At 50.1% G+C, this 17,570-nt stretch overlaps 1 protein-coding gene across 1 annotated transcript; it reads left to right on the forward strand.

Annotated features, from left to right (window-relative positions):
- Window positions 1-1,172: 1,172 nt before the first annotated feature.
- LOC122384560 (stromelysin-3-like) lies at window positions 1,173-17,475 on the forward strand. The gene is made up of 9 exons (XM_043372100.1): window positions 1,173-1,189; window positions 7,574-7,795; window positions 8,019-8,133; window positions 14,806-14,916; window positions 15,141-15,318; window positions 15,521-15,815; window positions 16,161-16,553; window positions 16,776-17,114; window positions 17,431-17,475. Exons 2-9 carry the CDS (start codon window positions 7,661-7,663, stop codon window positions 17,473-17,475), a joined length of 1,611 nt encoding a protein of 536 aa, XP_043228035.1. The 5' UTR covers window positions 1,173-1,189; window positions 7,574-7,660.
- Window positions 17,476-17,570: the final 95 nt, after the last annotated feature.

Consider the following 17,570-nt stretch of genomic DNA (forward strand, 5'->3'; position numbering starts at 1 on the left):
CGTGGTTCGTATCGCCATCTTCCTGTTCTTTTTGCTGGCAGTGCCGGTGGTAATGATGAACATGTTGCTGGCACTGACCATCAGCGACTCGAACCAGTTCCTGTCCAGGGGCAGCTCGGAGTACCTGCGCCACACGGCCAGCCTGACGGCCGTCAGCCAGCGCGCCGTCTTCTCACTCTTCCACTATGTGCAGGCGCTCCAGGATAGGATGCCCAGCCGCCTCGGCTGCCTGGCATCCGTCCTACTCTGCGTCAAGTGGCGCAGTGTGCTGCCACGCCAGTTCGATGACGGCTCCTCCACTGTTACCCTCGTGGTGTGTCCTGCAGAGGATAACGACAGCAGAGCGCGTGTTACCGTGTACGGCAGCAAAAGGCGCTACTCCGTGCACCGCAGTCTGTGGTGCGACCTGAACAGCATTGTCCAGGAGCGAGAAACCGCCGAGGCGGCCCAGACTGTGACCGAGCGCCGGCCCCTCTCCGACCCGCCGCGGCCAGGTGCTCTACAGACGCCGTCTGATCACCTGAGAAAGACGCTGGAACTGCAGGAGGCACTGGCCCAGCAGCTGGAAGAGGCAAAGAAGTTGACCAGCCACCTGGGCGAGCTGTCCCAGGAGATCCTGAAGCGACTGGACAATGCCGACAACAAACTTCCAGCGAACCGCAGCGCTGCTGCTGACCACTGAACCAGATAACCAGAACCGTGGCACACCAAGGGAAGTGGAGATATCATGGCTTGGTTTTCGAACATGAAGCTTATTTTCATTTAAGACTTTTTACAAATTATATATAATGCTGCTTGCTCAGTATCACCTTTGTTGCTGATAACGCAGAGAAGTGCTCTAAGCTCTCCGGTGCTGCGTTCCTATTGCCCTCGGGGCCACTTTTTGCTGACGCGCCCATAAGCTGAAGTCTAGGAATATGTGTGCTTTTCAAAATGCTTTCAATAATAGGTATGCTTCTCAATGTGTCTATATGCATTGCATACCTTGGAATATTTAATTATACACGTGGTAGGCAGTGCTAACATAGGGGAGATCCGTGTAAGACGCCCAGGGTCGGTAAGAGGCCCCATCGCTTTTTTTACCAAACCAATAATGTTATTTATTTTCTAATGTTCTTGTAAAGCAGAAGCCCTCTTGAAACAACAACTCACGAAACCTGAGGCATCAGGTGCGTCGCAGCGACTTTTGGTAAGTCTTTTTCTGTTTTTGCCCCTTTACTTGCTAGACGTATGCATCTTTATCACCCTTATATATCTGAAAAAACAATGGCTATCCGATATAATCTTATCTCATCGAAAATGTCACATGTTAGCTTCAGAATAGACCCTGTTCTGGTGCGCTGTAAATGTCTCATAAACCATAAATATTGTGACGTTAGAACACTGCAATTTTTTAAGAGGCCCTCCCTTCGAGGATGATAAAACGCCCCCCCCCCATAAAAAACGCCCCCGATGATAAAACGCCTGCACCTGCGGCAGGCGTGGCATTCTTTTTTCAAGGAGTTTGTTTTTGTTTCTTTTTTCTGTTTCTTTTCTAAGAGGTAATAGGTACAATTTTCGTTGGTCATCAGCGTTTGTTTGTGCTAGTTTTCGCGTTGTTCGAGCGCTTTGGAAATGTTTTTGGTTTCGATAACACCGTATTTGCTTAGCTTTTCGAAATAAAAGGCCTTGCAGCTGTGTTCGCAAAGCGTCTTTTACATGTCGACTTGCCTTGTTAAACGCCCGGGGGGGGGGGGGCGTCTTACCATACCCATAGTGTAAGAGGCCCTTTTGCAAACTTTTCCAAAATGTTAAAGTTTGCGGTTTGTGTACCCCCTAGATTCATTTTGAATGCAAATATGTATGGGAAAATGATGCATGCTCACAGCGCATGCACACGTTAGCTCTTAAATATTATCAGTTGTCTAAAAATAGCAACTGAGCTTAAGGGGGGGCCTCCTGCACCACTCTCCCCTATACAGGGTGATCAAGAAAGAATGGCATAAAGCTAGCCCCCACGAGAGGCACATTATACAGGGTGTTCCAAAAAAAGTGAGCCCCCTAACTAAGATCGACTGTATCTCCGCAACCGTGTATCCTACAGCTTTGGAAAGCCGCTCATTAGAAAGAGCAATCGAATTCCATCCAGATAGGTCGTAATTCTGTTACATAGCTTGCACAACACGACCAGCATTGTGAAAAGCACAATTCAATACCAAATTCTTAGTGAAATATTTAGGGGTAACGGATATGGTTAACCCGCGCCCCGTAGGGCTACCGGTGGACCCTACCACCCGTAGGGGGGGGGGGGGCGTTTCGGCCCCCCCTAAGATCTCGGAAAGTTACCGGCCGATTTTCAAAATTCAAACGGCGTTCGATAGCCCCACCCGGGAACTACCTTGTGACCAAATTTCATTGACCTAGGTCAAACCGATGACGTCACAGGTCAGGTCAAAGGTCAGATTTTCACCGTTCACAGGCAATTCAAGAAATGTGCTGTGAAAGCGAGTAAATTGGTAATTTATTGAAAACCATCGATGGTACATTGTTCGTCAAACACATACCTTGCTATCTGAGGTCACTGATACCAGGTCAGGTCACAGCGAGGTCAGGTCACCGGGGGTCACAATATGAATGTGTCGTGTGATACATGTTTTATGGTCCATTTTACATGACAACTGCGATTATGTGGGTTAGGCAGCCTTTGGGGCCAGCCTAGGTCACGTTTTTGTGAAGGTCAGGTCAAGGTCAGGTCAAATTAGGTCAAATTTCAAAGTTGATATTTTTGCATAAAATGGGTATTGATTCGATGCAGCTCGTCACGGGGAGTCTAATGGTGGTCTTCGTTTTGCTCTACGAGTTCTAGAATTGCCAAAAATTGAGTTTGAAAATTTGACGTCATCATTTTTGAACAGTTTTTCGCTATAACTTGGCCAAAAAACGAGGTATCGATCTGAAATTTGGTATGTAGATAGAAGACGGTAGGCACTATCACATATATTCCGGTTTTTTCAAAATTCAAAAAACTTTTTGGATTTTTTGGCGAATATATCCAAAAAATGATTTTTTGATTTTTGGGGGTCAAAACTCAAAAATTTCAAAAATTCGAGATAGCAGTTTTGTAGCCCTGTCAATTCTACACCTTTTATGTCTTGATCATTTTTCTGTATCTTCAAAGCTGTAGCCCTGACAGGTCTTCTCGCGAAGGTCTTTTTTCGGTCGAAAATGACAGAACATGACGTCACTCTGACGTCATTTGTGGCCAACCTATCATAGCCTCTGGAAAAATTTTTGGTCACAATGTGTAAAATTGATGCCCGGAGGGGTCCTGAAAGTTTGGTGGCGATATCTCCAGCCGTTTAGGAGATATCGACCGAAAAGGACAGGGGGGGGCCGTTTCGGCCGCTTCCATGACAAAATATCGAAACGCAAAATATCGAAGCGCAAAATATCGAACGCAAATTATCGGAAGCAAAATATCGAAGTCGCAAATTATCGAAATTGCAAAATATCGAAATCGCAAAATATCGAATTGCAAAATATCGAAATCGCAAAATATCGAAATCGCAAAATATCGAATCGCAAAATATCGAATTGCAAAATATCGAAATCGCAAAATATCGAATAGCATAACATCGAAAGCAAAATATCGAAACGCAAACTATCGAAACGCAAAATATCGAAACTCAAAATATCGAAAGACAAAATATCGAAAGACAAAATATTGAAAGACAAAATATCGAAAGACAAAATATCGAACGCAAAATATCGAAAAGGCAGAATATCGAACGCAGATTATCGAAAAGGCAAAATATCGAACGCAAAATATCGAACAGACAAAATATCGAACGCAAAATATCGAAAAGGCAAAATATCGAAAAGGCAAAATATTGAACGCAAAATATCGAAAAGACAAAAGAACGAACGCAAAGTGTCGAAAAAGGTAAAATATCGACTTGCAATGGCCCTCTGCGGACTCCTTAGAGCTCTGTCGAACTCATCGGGCCCTCTGTTATCTGTAGGCCTCAAAGAGCAATCAGCAGGTCCATGACAGACTTGGAAAACTCTGATATTTTTGTAGATCTCAGCAGTGGCAGCGGAAGGTAATTCGATAGGCGTTATAACAAGTGTATTCGCGGCCATTGGGGCGGCGTAAGAAAAGAAGAAAACAACTGGCCCCAAGAACTTTAAATTATCAGTTAGCATGCATCTTTTTGATCTGTAGAGAATTTACCATTAATTGCTAGAGAAAATTGCATTTAAAGTCTTCCATCTATGTTTTTTTTTCATCGTTTGCACAAATGTTCTATTTTTAAGCTAGAAACACTAATTAGAAATAGTTCCCGCATCATCAAGACCAATAGGGAAGGCTTGAAGTGAATACAATAATCTTAACGGTGTTGTAATCTATGTGAAGACACTTCTAAAATTGCCTGTAGAAATATTGAAGGCAAAAGTTCAACTTTTTCACAAGACGCATGTCTATAAACCTATTCAACGTGTGACAACTCAGCCGGTATTTCGTCGCCTACAGCCCAGCTTTCCCTAGTGACCGATAGAGGCGCTGCTATCGATGTCCGCCCGTGCCGCCTAACGTTCGGATGGGGGTGCAAAGTTTTCTCAAGGGCCCCTCTGAAAGTTTTGCCCCCCCCCGATATTTTTTAGAGTGATTATTATTGCTTTATGAAAAACGAAGATTTTGGAAAACTATCACCAAACACACAAGTTCTGCAAAATATTTGAAATTACAGTGTACCTATCTCAAATAAAGCATAATGAAGCAAATGCAGCTAGTTTTTAGCATCTAATCTTGTTTTAGTCTAGCCACCACCCTCAGCATCTCAACCCACTTTTCTGGATCCGCAGTGGACCATTAAGGGCCCTACGAGACCGTTCTTAGAAGACCGTGTTTAAAAGCCCCTTGGAAACCGATGCCTTAGAGGCTCCTCCAGAGACCTACATGACTCCCCAGACCGAATGAGCCCTCCGACCAGGGTCGGTCCCTCAGAAGTTGCTGAAGGGTTTCAGAAAGCAGTATACTCGTAGGCTCGAAAGGCTTTTGATGGCTCTCAGAGACTGGCATCGGACCCAAAAAAGCCTGTATGGAGACTCTCGAAAGCCGGGATGGCCACCAGGAGCCGATGTTTAGCCTAAAGAGCCAGTATGGAGGACTGAATAGAGAAAAGGACTAGGAGTCTCAGTGGGGCCTTCAAGAGCAAGCGTTTGGGGCCCCAAAAGTATGTGTGGGGTCTTAGAGGCAAATAGGCCCCTGGAGCGTGCACGGGGTGGGACCCCGTGCGCTAGCGAGGTGGGAGCTAGCGTGTGAGCCCAAATATTCGACTGGCGGCTACTAGAACCTGCATGGGGATTCTTAGAAGCCGCTTAGACCCATATATAATGAGTCATGAGTCCCAAGAGTCGATGTAGGGGCCCTAAAAGCCGGTGTAGGGCCCATGGCCCCATAAGTTCCGGCGTTGGGACTCTCAGAGGCCGGCGAAAGGGGAACCAAGAGCGGATAAAGTGATTCAACAAGCCGACATTTGTCCTGAGAATCAGTGTGGAATTCCAGGAGTCTGCGTGAGCTCTCGGAGACCTTCGTAGGGCCCAAAAAGGTCGTTCTGAGTGTCCTCTGAATCTCAACTCTTTGCGGAGCCCTTAGAGGCCAGCATGTCCCCTGACACCTGCCTGCGTTGATTTGAGACCCTCCGAGACCCTCCGAAAACTCTGGGTTGGATCCGCCTATGTTTGATAGCCCCGGAAGATCTGTCGAGCGAAACCTAATTTCGACAGAGTTCGACAGAGCTCTAAGGAGTCCGCAGAGGGCCATTTCAAGTCAATATTTTACCTTTTCGACGCTTTGCGTTCGTTATTTTGTCATTTCGTTATTTTGCGTTCGATATTTTGCCTTTTCGATATTCTGCGTTCGATATTCTGCCTTTTCGATATTTTGCGTTCGATATTTTGCCTGTTCGATATTTTGCGCTCGATATTTTGTCTTTTCGATATTCTCCGTTCGATATTTTGTCTTTTCGATATTCTGCGTTCCATATTTTGCCTTTTCGATATTTTGTCTTTCGATATTTTGCGTTTCGATATTTTGCTTTCGATATTATGCTATTCGATACTTTGCGAGTTCGATATTTTGCAATTCGAGATTATGCACTTCGATATTTTGCGATGTCGATATTTTGCGATGTCGATATTTTGCGGTTCGATATTTTGCGATTTCGATATTTTGCGCATTCGATATTTTGCTTTCGATATTCTGCCATTTCGATAATTTGTCTTCGATATTTTGCTATTCGATATTTTGCTTTTCGATATTTTGTCCGGAACCCGTTTCGGCCCCCCCCCCCCCCCCTACGGGGCGCGGGTTAAAATTTCTTCACATCTGACTGCATATTTCAGTTCACGTGCTTTTATTCATTCTTCGCGCGTGAACTTTTATCATAAAAAAATGAAGACTGAATGGATGACCTAGTTCAACCAGTATTTTGACCACTCCAATATCGGTCGTGCGTTGCCGTCAGCAATACACGTTTACCGCCGTCGCCGTGTTTCACCCGATCTCGCAACACATTTTGTTCTGGTCGTTCTCGGTGTAATACGTAATCATTCAGAGCCACACTAGGTAGCCTACTAGAACCGAAATTGACCGTTCTTTCCAACAAGGGGTCTTTCATTATCGTAGGACATACGGTTTTGGAGATAAAAGCAATAATAGTTAGGCGGGGCATACCGCCGTCGCCAAGTTTCACTCGATCTCGCAACACATTTTGTTCTGGTCGTTCTCGGTGTAATACGTGATCATTCAGAACCACACTAGGTAGCCTACTAGAACCGAAATTGACCGTTCTTTCCAACAAGGGGTCTCTCATTATCGTAGGACATACGGTTTCGGAGATAAAAGCAATATAAGTTTGGGGGCTCACTTTTTTGGAACACCCTGTAACTATACATTTTAATGCATAAACAGCACACCGTTACAAAGAAAAAATGTTTAACATTTGACATTATACAAACTGAATTCAGTTGTAGGCTAGTAGGTTAATAGGCAACCAAAATCGCAATTTGGAGTTCGGTACGAATTATCTACAGCAAAAGCATCGCTTAGAGCAAAGGAGCTTGAATTACGAAATGCCGAACGATGGATGCATGTATGGGTGTATGCTTTTCAACCAACGTATGCAGTTACCTACTAATAAATGGCATTGCGTTTTTCTGTAGTCTTTATTTTCGGGGCTGAAAGGTGAATGTATTCAAATTAAAAACCGATGAGCACCGCAGTCGGATCCAAATACCCACACACCCATACATAAATAGGCATTCCGTGATAAGCAATTAATTAATGAGGCGCAATGACTGCATAAGTCATCCACAGCAGCTGACCAAGGGCACCGGTAAAACGCAGGACAGGCCAGGCTGTTACGGACGTTACAGAGCAATTCTGGTGGCATTGAACACATAATAGAGTCCTGCACTGCACGCAGCGCTCCCCATCAGAGCAGCTGCCTGTGCCATGCCCGTCGGCGGGCGGTGTCAATGTCAGCGGTAACGGTCCGCCGGCGTCACCCCGCCCGTGACCCTGTGCCAGCGCCGGCCGACGGCGCGCCTGTTCAACACGGCGGGGTCGGAGCCGCCAGTCGGTCGTCGGCAGCGGCGCCCGCTCCCCGCGCTGGTGATGACGCGTCCAGCACGGGCCGTGCTCGCCGTGCTGCCGGCCGTGCTCGCCGTGCTGCCGGCTGCCGGCCTGCCCTCGCCGGCCCGTCTGGAGCAGCTGCAGCAGCAGCCCCAGGAGAGACTCGTCCAGGGACAGGTGAGGTACTCGTTCAGGGACAGGTGAGAGACTCGTTCAGGGGCAGGTGAGACTACTTCAGGGACAGGTGAGAGACTCGTTCAGGGGCAGGTGAGACTACTTCAGGGACATGTCAGCAGCGGCAGCCGCCCGCAGGTACATATGTATATGAAGCCAGTGGGTAGGTTGTTGTGTTGACCGGCGAAGCTGACCTTCCCTCGCCTCCTCCACCTATTCCCGACAGGCGTACCTGGCCAAGTTTGGCTGGGTGAGCCCGACAGAGAGCCGGTTCGGGTCGCTGCAGTCGCTCTCCTCCAAACTGGCCGAGTTTCAACAGTTCGCCGGTCTGCCCGTCACCGGTCAGTGAGGGTGAGAGTGAGTTAGTGAGTGAGTTATGTCAGTTGCTGGTTGTTTTGTCATGCCGGGCATTGTTCAGCTATCTCGACGCTGTCAAATCACGGAAAGCTTATCATTCAACATAACGAGCGTGTAGCTCCGTTCTATTTATAAAGGTTGCATGCTGGACACTTTGCGAATCCAGGGCCCAATCTTACCAAATGCCGTGAATGCGCATTCACGGCATTTGGTAACATTCAGAAGTATTCCACCTTCACTTATTCATTCGTTCAGGCAACATTCATAATCATTGACGCTATCAAAATCATTGGACAAGATTATCTGGATGTAAATAAAAAGGATATCTTTGATATCAGTGCCGTAAACTCCGGCCAGTGCTGCCAAATCCTATTTACGGCATTGGTAAGATTGGGCCCAGGATGCATGTGGGCTAAAATAGACTCTCATTTGACACACGTTGTGACATACCACCCTCTGGAGTAACGGCGGACATGATGCCCTCGATAGTACCGACTTCCGCCATCCGCCAGTGGTGGTCTGACCCCTGTTCCACTCCGTACAGGGTGGTCTGACCCCTGTTCCACTCCGTACAGGGCTGATGGACGACGCCACGGTGGCTAAGATGCGCCAGCCGCGCTGTGGGACACCCGACCACCCCGTCTCGAGGCGACGACACCGACGCAGGAAACGACACAACCTGCAGGGTCAGTGTGCCGCCGTGTGCTTAGATGACTCACAGCATGTCAGTAGACTGGATTGTTTTAGAGTAGGTATGTCGCTTATCACGCACATTCCAGTGATACATCCTGTTCCATATGCTCTCACGCTCACCAGACACGCTAAACTGCGCGTTGAGCGGCACAGCCTAACATTCCAGTCAGGTGCTGGCCCGTGAGGCGTGGAACATCATTCTCTCCCCACCGTGCACTAACACCACGGAAACGGAAAGATCCACCAGGCCACTCAAGAGCTCGCATCTCCTCACCCTGAGTGGCGGGCAGCCCCCCACAGCGAGTCCTGGTGGTGGGGAGGAGAGGGTAGTTGTCGACCCCTCCCCCCTCCCCCTGTGCGCGGGGACTGTCGGGTGCCCTGTCTGTCTGACGTAACGACAGCACCGCGCTATCAGCTGGCAGGGGTCACATATCGCGCATACCGCGACCGCATGGTGGCCCGGGTACCGAGCCGGCTCTATCGGATTCGGGGCGGGGCGCTGGTGGGGACTCCCACCGTCCACACTGTGCGGTGGGAGGGGACCATTACATCAGGGGCGGGACACCGAACGGCTTTACAACAGGACAGCGATGCAGTCGAGCCGAGGACTTTACCGGCAGATGTTATCTAGAGTGCACAAACGAGTTAAACTATTGCTCCCGCTCGCCTGACGCTCTCCCCTCCCCGCCCACCCTCGGCAGGCTCCCGGTGGAGGAAGAGGGAGATCAAGTACAAGATCGTCAGCTGGCCCAGCGAGCGGGACCACCAGCGCACCCGGCAGGAGCTGCGGCACGCCTTCCGCGCCTGGCGCGACGTCTCGGCCATGACCTTCACCGAGGTGGACGCCAGCTCCGACGTCAAGGCCGACATCACCATCGGGTCGGTACGGGGGCGTAATGCAAACATTAATGATGCCCGAGGACTAAATTGAACTTGTGTTATAAATTAATATGATACATGCGTGTATGTTGCCGGAAATACGTATCTTGAAAACAGACGACAGTGCTGCGTCGCATTAACGATTTGTTAACAATCCACCTAGCTAATCTTCAAAATTAGGTGCTAATGATATCACTAGTCAAGCTGACTCCGATCTAACCCCTGCAGGTTCGAATACAGCGACCACGGTGACGGCGAACCGTTCGACGGCCCCGGCGGCACGCTGGCACACGCCTTCTTCCCGATCTACGGCGGTGACGCGCACTTTGACAAGAGCGAGCCGTGGGTGATCGGCCCCACCGCCGGCGAGGGGTTCGACCTGTTCACCGTGGCTACTCACGAGTTCGGTCACAGTCTGGGGCTGGCTCACAGTAACGAGACCACCGCACTGATGGCGCCCTTCTACCAGCCGCCCAGTCTCGACCGGGACATCGTCACACAGGACGACATAGAGGCCATCCAGGTAACTGGGACGACATTGAGGCCATCCAGGTAACTGGGACGACATTGAGGCCATCCAGGTAACTGGGACGACATAGAGGCCATCCAGGTAACTGGGACGACATTGAGGCCATCCAGGTAACATGGACCACATAGAAGCCATCCAGGTTACATTGACGATTTACAGGATGTCTAGGTAACCGGGACGACATATAGGCCATCCAGGTAATTAGGGACATTTAACGGAACATGCTAAACTGATAACAAAAGCGGTTCAGCGTATTGATCCGTCAAAACCATGAGCTTCGGCAGGCTAAGATAAAATGGTTCGCCCATGACGCACGCTGTTGCATGCGTGTAATTGCTCATCCCTATTTGGAGCTTCACACGATAACGAGCTTGACATGATTACTGCATATCCTCCTTTTCCACCAGGAGCTGTACGGAAAGAACCCGGACAGGCTCGGTGACGACAGAGACAGAGCGACTGACGACCATCAGGGGGGAGAGGCGGACCCGGCGCTCTGCCGGGAGGGCTCCTTGGACGCGCTGTTCACGGTGACGGTCCGAGGCCGGTCGCGGACCTACCTGTTCAGAGGGGCGTCCTACTGGCGGCTGGCGGACGACGGGGTCATGGCCGGCTACCCGCGGGACATCGCCGATAGGTGGGGAGGCGTGCCCGCCTATGTGGACGCCGTGCTGGTGTACAGCCCTCGGCCGGCTGCTGCGGACACCCTGTTCTTCTTCAAGGTAAAAATGCGCGGGTGTGCTGTATTATCGGGACTGGATGCTGGATGGGTTGTAAATGTGAGCCACTTGGGCAATCATTTGATTGTTAGTTTTTACCAGAGCTCATGGATTCTTTTACGGCTTAATCAGTCCATGTGTTAGGGAGATTTTCTTCAGCAGATAATTGCATTTCCAACTGACACTTCTTGCTCGGTTGTCAGGGGACTAAATTTATGTTATTGCGCCATTTTTTTTTTTTTTTTTACTCCGGGCCTTTACCCTGTCATTAATTGCCACACCTCAAATCAACTTCCCTAAAATATCCTTCTTTGTTTATCCCTGCAGGGAAGCAAAGTGTGGCGAATGACCGAAATGCCAATCGTCGACACGGGCTATCCAAAACGCATCTCGGAAGAGTTCAACGGTATCCCGAACAGCATCGACGCCGCCTTCACCTGGCGAAAGAACCACAAAATCTACTTCTTCAAAGGGTCCCAGTACTGGATGTTCGACTACGAACTGTCAAAGGCCGGCATACGAGGCGTCAGAGACGTGTACCCAAAGAGCATTGACACTTGGGGCGGAATGCCAGACAACATCGACGCCGTCAACACGTGGAAGGACGGACGAACGTACTTTTTCAAAGGAGACGACTACTACAAAATCAGTGATGCCAACATTCAGGTCAGTGGCCTTCCGATCAAGGTGTACAACTCAGTGCCAACTGTACGAACCGTATAATACCAGACTCCTATACTCACCAAATAACAAATCACTCCAGTCGGACTTGCGTCAAAAGTCCTCGCAGATCGGGGTGTTACGGCGAGTTATATTTTCAATTGCAGGTCTGAAAGTGTTCCGGGCCAGCATGAATAGGTACCCAAACGTCCACCGCGCTCAATCTCATGGCTTCCTCTGTGCGTTTGTTTCAGGTGTACCCGGATTACCCCCGCCGGACCGGGCCCGACTGGTTCGGATGTCCAGGCACCGAGGACTCGACAGAAGAGACAACCACCTCAGGGGTACGCTTCTGACAATAGGTTCACCAGCTAGAGCCGTGGAAGAAATGGCGTCGTCTAGCGCTTAGCAAAGGGAAACCATGAAACGTACTCACATACCTCATTGATCATTGTAGTGATGCAGGCCAGTCATAGTGACGCAACAAGGTTGTGGTTGGAAATGAGTGAGATGACTGCTGCTCAGATGTGCAAATATAAAAAAGCTGATGTGTGCAGCGTCTGTTACGGGTATAAGGTATAAGATTAGCGATGAGTAGCGGACTGCGGAGACTCGGATGTAATGACGATAGATCGGCTTTTCAGCTTTGGTGCAGAGTATATGGATAAAACGGACCTAACCAAATCTAAGATGAAGTTTGTTTAAAGGACCATTTCTGTAATACACGGAATACTCCTGGAAATCTCTGAGAGTCGGGCTCAGCCACCGGAGTTTTTTATCAGCAGTACTGTGGAGCGCGGCAGATGAGGTCTACCTGCCGCGGTATCAGCACTATCACTGAATGAGTCCGCCACGCGCCGTGGCACGCGCCGGGCGGGGGCGTGCCGCCCGGTCGGCCGTCGTCGGTGGGCGCTGCCGGCCCGCCGGCGGGGTCGGAGCCGTCAGTCGGTCGTCGGCAGCGGCGCCCGCTCCCCGCGCCGGTGATGACGCGCCCAGCACGGGCCGTGCTCGCCGTGCTGCCGGCCGTGCTCGCCGTGCTGCCGGCTGCCGGCCTGCCCTCGCCGGCCCGTCTGGAGCAGCTGCAGCAGCAGCCCCAGGAGAGACTCGTCCAGGGACAGGTGAGAGACTCGTCCAGGGACAGGTGGGAGACTCGTCCAGGGACAGGTGGGTGACGGCCATACGAACGTCTTGAATGTATCAGGGTGTAGGTGGATATCCATCCGAATGGCATGAGGATTTTCTTAGTAAACGGCTTGGAATCAGAATTTGTTAACGATATGATCAGGTAGATGCTGACCGGAAAATTATGACGGCACGATTACAAGCGAGCGCAAAGTGCGCTCCTACTCTTTTTTCTTTTGTTAGGCCCTTTCGGTCCAATGAGATCATTTCGGAGCCAGAAGGACGATTGGAATTCGGGGGAGCCAATGGTCTGGGCAGGCACCAGGTTAAGTCGCCGGGGCTGAGCCCGTCCGTAAGGACAGGCCACACAGCCTCCAAGCACTCCCTGCACCCGGCTACAAGTGACTCCCTCAGAGACTGCGATGCGCTCCAAGGGAGCAGCCCGCATGGGATAAAGTTGCCTGACCTGTCTGTCCAGCCTTGAACAGGGTTGCGGCGTCACTGCGTGGATGACAAGGATTTCAGTATTATGAGGATAGATACGACGGAACGGGTGGGGCGAAGCGCGTCTTCTCAATGTCACGGAAAAATCTCAGTATGAGCGGCCCAATCCGGCCCGGCCCGACCCAGCCTGTTGTGCTTTTGAGAGGCATACAACTCAGCAACCGCTGGGCCGATTGATCTGCGGTCTTTTTTGTTGGCGACGGTTCTAGATCTCGAGAACGACTGGGCCGACTGTGCTCAAATTTGGTACGCAATTAGGGACCGGTTGGTAGGGTGCCGCGCAAAAGCCACTTTGGACCCAGATTGCACGTGCGCACGTGTAGGATGCCGCCTTCAGATCTCGAGAACGGCTGGGTCGATTGCCTTCAAGTTTGGCACACCGCTAGTGACCGGTTAGTAGGGTGCCGTGCACAAGCCAGTTGAAAGTACCCTCTCGCCTTTCCGCACGTGCAGGGTTCTCTCTCTCTCGCTCGCTTGTTAACCGCCCCCAAAGGCGTCTTACTGGTAACATTGTACCTAATCGGTGATTTATGGCGCTCAACGCAACTCGGACCATCACCAAAACGCACACAAAAATAAAACCCATATTTTCTCCAAAACAAAGACAAAAAAAAATCCATGTTTTCTGTCATGCAAAAAATTTACTTAATAAACATGTAAGTGATATAACAAAAAACAATTATCATAAACACACCAAAACCAGGCAACAGCAGTATGGGGAAGTGTTTCGCTAAATAAGAGAAGATGCATTAACGTCTTTTGTCTAAATCGTAGACAGCCGCACCCTTCTAAACGGCATCCAAATGTCAGCTACAGACCTAAATACATTGCCCGTGGGGAAAAAAAACTAAAAAGAGAGGCAAATGAATGAACCCAGGAGAGCCGAGAGGATATTGAACGAATGAGTGAATGAATGAATGAATGAATGAATGAATGAATGAATGAATGAATGAATGAAGAATGCTGATTGATTGATTTACTGATTGAATTAATGGAAGATGATTAGTGAATGAATGAGGCTGAAGTTTGAACAAATGAACTGATAAAGTCGAATGAATGAATGAATTAATGAATGAATCTATAGATAGAGGATAGATAAAGGAATGAAAGTAGGGCGTTAAATCAGGCTCCCCATCCCACCTATGCATCCGACAGGCGTACCTGGCCAAGTTTGGCTGGGTGAGCCCGACAGAGAGCCGGTTCGGATCGCTGCAGTCGCTCTCCTCCAAACTGGCCGAGTTTCAACAGTTCGCCGGTCTGCCCGTCACCGGTCAGTGAAGTATGCGCATTTACTCGGATCTTCCTCAGGAACGTTGGAATTTATATGACGCGATATTCATCTTTTATCGTCACAAAGTTCGTCTCCATATAACATAACTCTCACTAAAGGTGGCACAAGAGAAGTGCTATCGGCACAACCGTCTTGCTGAATGTCACGAAATTACGCTACGCACACTCATTCTGATGGGACCGCTAGACGATGTTACATGGAGCCGCTGCAGACCTCAGGGTGACCTGGCCGGATCTGACCTGATCTGACCTGCACACAGGGGTCATGGATGACGCCACGGTGGCTAAGATGCAGCAGCCCCGCTGTGGAGTTCCCGATAAGGCGGCCCCGCTCAAACGGCAACGTCGCAGGAAACGGTACGCCCTTCAAGGTGAGGACGACGATTGAATAGCGCGACCCAGGTCACGGTACGTGAGGATATCGATTATAATTCGAAGTGAATTGGTCACCACTGCACCAGTCAAAATACTAATGGATACTCATTATTTGCAGCTTTGAACTAACTATATGCAATGTATGTCCCTTTTTTAGCGAGTACGACAGCATGCTTGTTTGAATCATACATATCGTCCCGGTGCGTTTCCATGAGCACAGGGTCCAGATGGAGGAACAAGGCCTTGACGTACAAGATCGTCAACTGGCCCAAGAACAGGGACCGTGAGCTGACACGGAAGGCCATCAGTGACGCCTTCCAGGCATGGGCGGACGTCTCCGCGCTGACCTTCACGGAGATCGCCGCGTCCACCGACAGCAAGGCAAACATCGACGTCAGGTGAGACTGACTTCATCGACTTCAGCGTGTCTTGCTTGCAGATCCGACGATTATATTATGCAGAACATCCCAGCTACCAATACAGGTATCAGTTGCCAGTCACCACTTCCTGTAGCATTCGCCGCTGAATCAACGCAGTAGTCGCTTCGGACAAAATGGGTTCTTGGAGCACGGTCTTATGCACTTCATTGACGCTTCTCAGATTCGAGTATGGTGATCATGGAGACGGCGACGCCTTTGACGGCCCCGGCGGCACGCTGGCGCACGCCTTCTTCCCCATTTACGGCGGCGACGCGCACTTTGACAAGAGCGAGAGCTTCATCGTGACGCCCGGCGGCCGGAACGGCGTGGACCTGTTCACGGTGGCGGCGCACGAGTTCGGTCACAGCCTGGGTCTGGCGCACAGCGAGGTGAACGACGCGCTGATGGCGCCCTTCTACCGTCCGCCCGGGGTCAACCGGGACATCATCAAACAGGACGACATCAAAGGCATCCAGGTGAGATGTGGGTGTGTGAGTGAGCGAGCGGCGATACGTGTACGAGTTTCCGAACAGTCCTTGGCAGAAACAATGAAAATGTCGTTTATCGTTACGGAAATCTCATCTGATTGACAGTCGCCGCAGTGTTAATACCCAACAGAAATAAAGTGCTAGGTGGTGAATGAACGATTGCCCACTTCCGCTGACTGTTGACATAACAAGCCATGCGACGCCGAGTCTTGATAAGGACCAAAGGGACGCATGCTCTCTGGCCAACAGATCCCACATTCGTCGTGAATTCTGTAATGAGAACTCCACTCCGCGATACGCGTGTATCCACGCCTCCACTTCCTCTGTCCACAGAGCATGTACGGTCCGCCCGAGGAGCAGCCTGATCCGGCGCCGGACACGGGCGGACCCCCGGACACAGACTTGGGCGGGGGCGGTGACGGGGGCGGCGGTGACGAGACGGACGGGGAGGACGGCGACGGGAGCGAGGTGGACGCCCGGGAGTCCGAGAACGCCGCGCTCTGCGAGGACAGCTCCGTGGACGCCATAATCACTGTGTCGGTGAAGCCCGGCCGCGAGACGTACGTCTTCAAGGGCGGCGACTACTGGCGGCTGACGGACATCGCCGTGGCCGAGGGCTACCCGCAGAGGATCGCCGACCGCTGGGGCGGCCTGCCGGACGACCTGGACGACGCCATGGTGTACACCCCCAGACGGAACTCCAAGGAGCTGGTCTTCTTCTTCAAGGTAGGTACAACGAGTTTTAGTGGAGGATGGCGCTTCTTTGCCTCAACATTATAAGAGTTAACATTATTAGGGAAACATAGCAACTGACAGGAGACGAGGATATAAGTAAAATCGACCAGTTGTGTATGACAATTTGCTAATCGGTTGACATGACGATTATCAATCAAACTATCTCCCTAACATACTAAGCACGGTTGACATTTCTCTTTCATCCCTCTATAGGGAGACAAGGTGTGGCGGATGACCAACCTGCCCACGGTGGACGAGGGATACCCAAAACTCATCTCGGAGGAGTTCCAGGGCATCCCGAACGACATCGACGCAGCGTTCACGTGGAAGCGAAACAAAAAGATCTACTTCTTCAAGGGTGACCAGTACTGGCGGTTTGACTACGAGGCTGCCAAATCTGGTGGCCAGGGTGTTAGCGATAAATACCCGCAGAATATTCGCGTGTGGAGAGGACTACCGGGCAACCTGGACACTGTGAACACGTGGAAAAACGGCAGGACCTACTTCTTCAAAGGGGGGTCCTACTACAAAATACGAGACCGACCTTTGAGGGTGAGTGGGGGTCGACCAGATGACGTTTTGTTTAAACCAGATGACGCATTGTTTTCTTTATTCATCCACCTAAAAAATGTCACTCAGTATTCTCAGTAACCATTTATCAATAAAGCAGTGACTGAGGTGCTAGATATCCTAAAAAATATAATTTCAGTCGCATATTTCACTTTTGAAAAGTTGAAGTGTAATTAAAAAAAGAGAAGCAACATCACTTGCGATAAAGCTCTTTTACCTCACTTCGCACTAAGTTCCAATTAAATTAATTGGAAAAATTAATCAGCGTTAATTTTTCTCGTTCTCTGTCGGTTCGCAGCTGACCAGCGTTCACCGTGAACCGGGCGAGTGGTGGTTCAGCTGACGATTCCATATCCCCTCAGTGAACCCCTCTGACGGCTTCCTGTCCCCTCAGTGCACCCCTCTGACGGCTCCCTGTCCCTCAGCGCACCCCTCTGA

Source organism: Amphibalanus amphitrite, unplaced genomic scaffold, assembly GCF_019059575.1.
Source record: "Amphibalanus amphitrite isolate SeventyFive unplaced genomic scaffold, NRLGWU_Aamphi_draft 000193F_arrow, whole genome shotgun sequence".
Lineage (NCBI taxonomy): Eukaryota > Metazoa > Arthropoda > Thecostraca > Balanomorpha > Balanidae > Amphibalanus > Amphibalanus amphitrite.

Coding starts and splice junctions, on each gene's coding strand:
- LOC122384560 (XM_043372100.1), top strand. CDS start 7,661: ATGACGCGTCCAGCACGGGCCGTGCTCGCCGTGCTGCCGGCCGTGCTC. Junction 7,796..8,018: donor AGAGACTCGTCCAGGGACAG/GTGAGGTACTCG, acceptor TATTCCCGACAG/GCGTACCTGGCCAAGTTTGG. Junction 15,816..16,160: donor ACGACATCAAAGGCATCCAG/GTGAGATGTGGG, acceptor CTCTGTCCACAG/AGCATGTACGGTCCGCCCGA.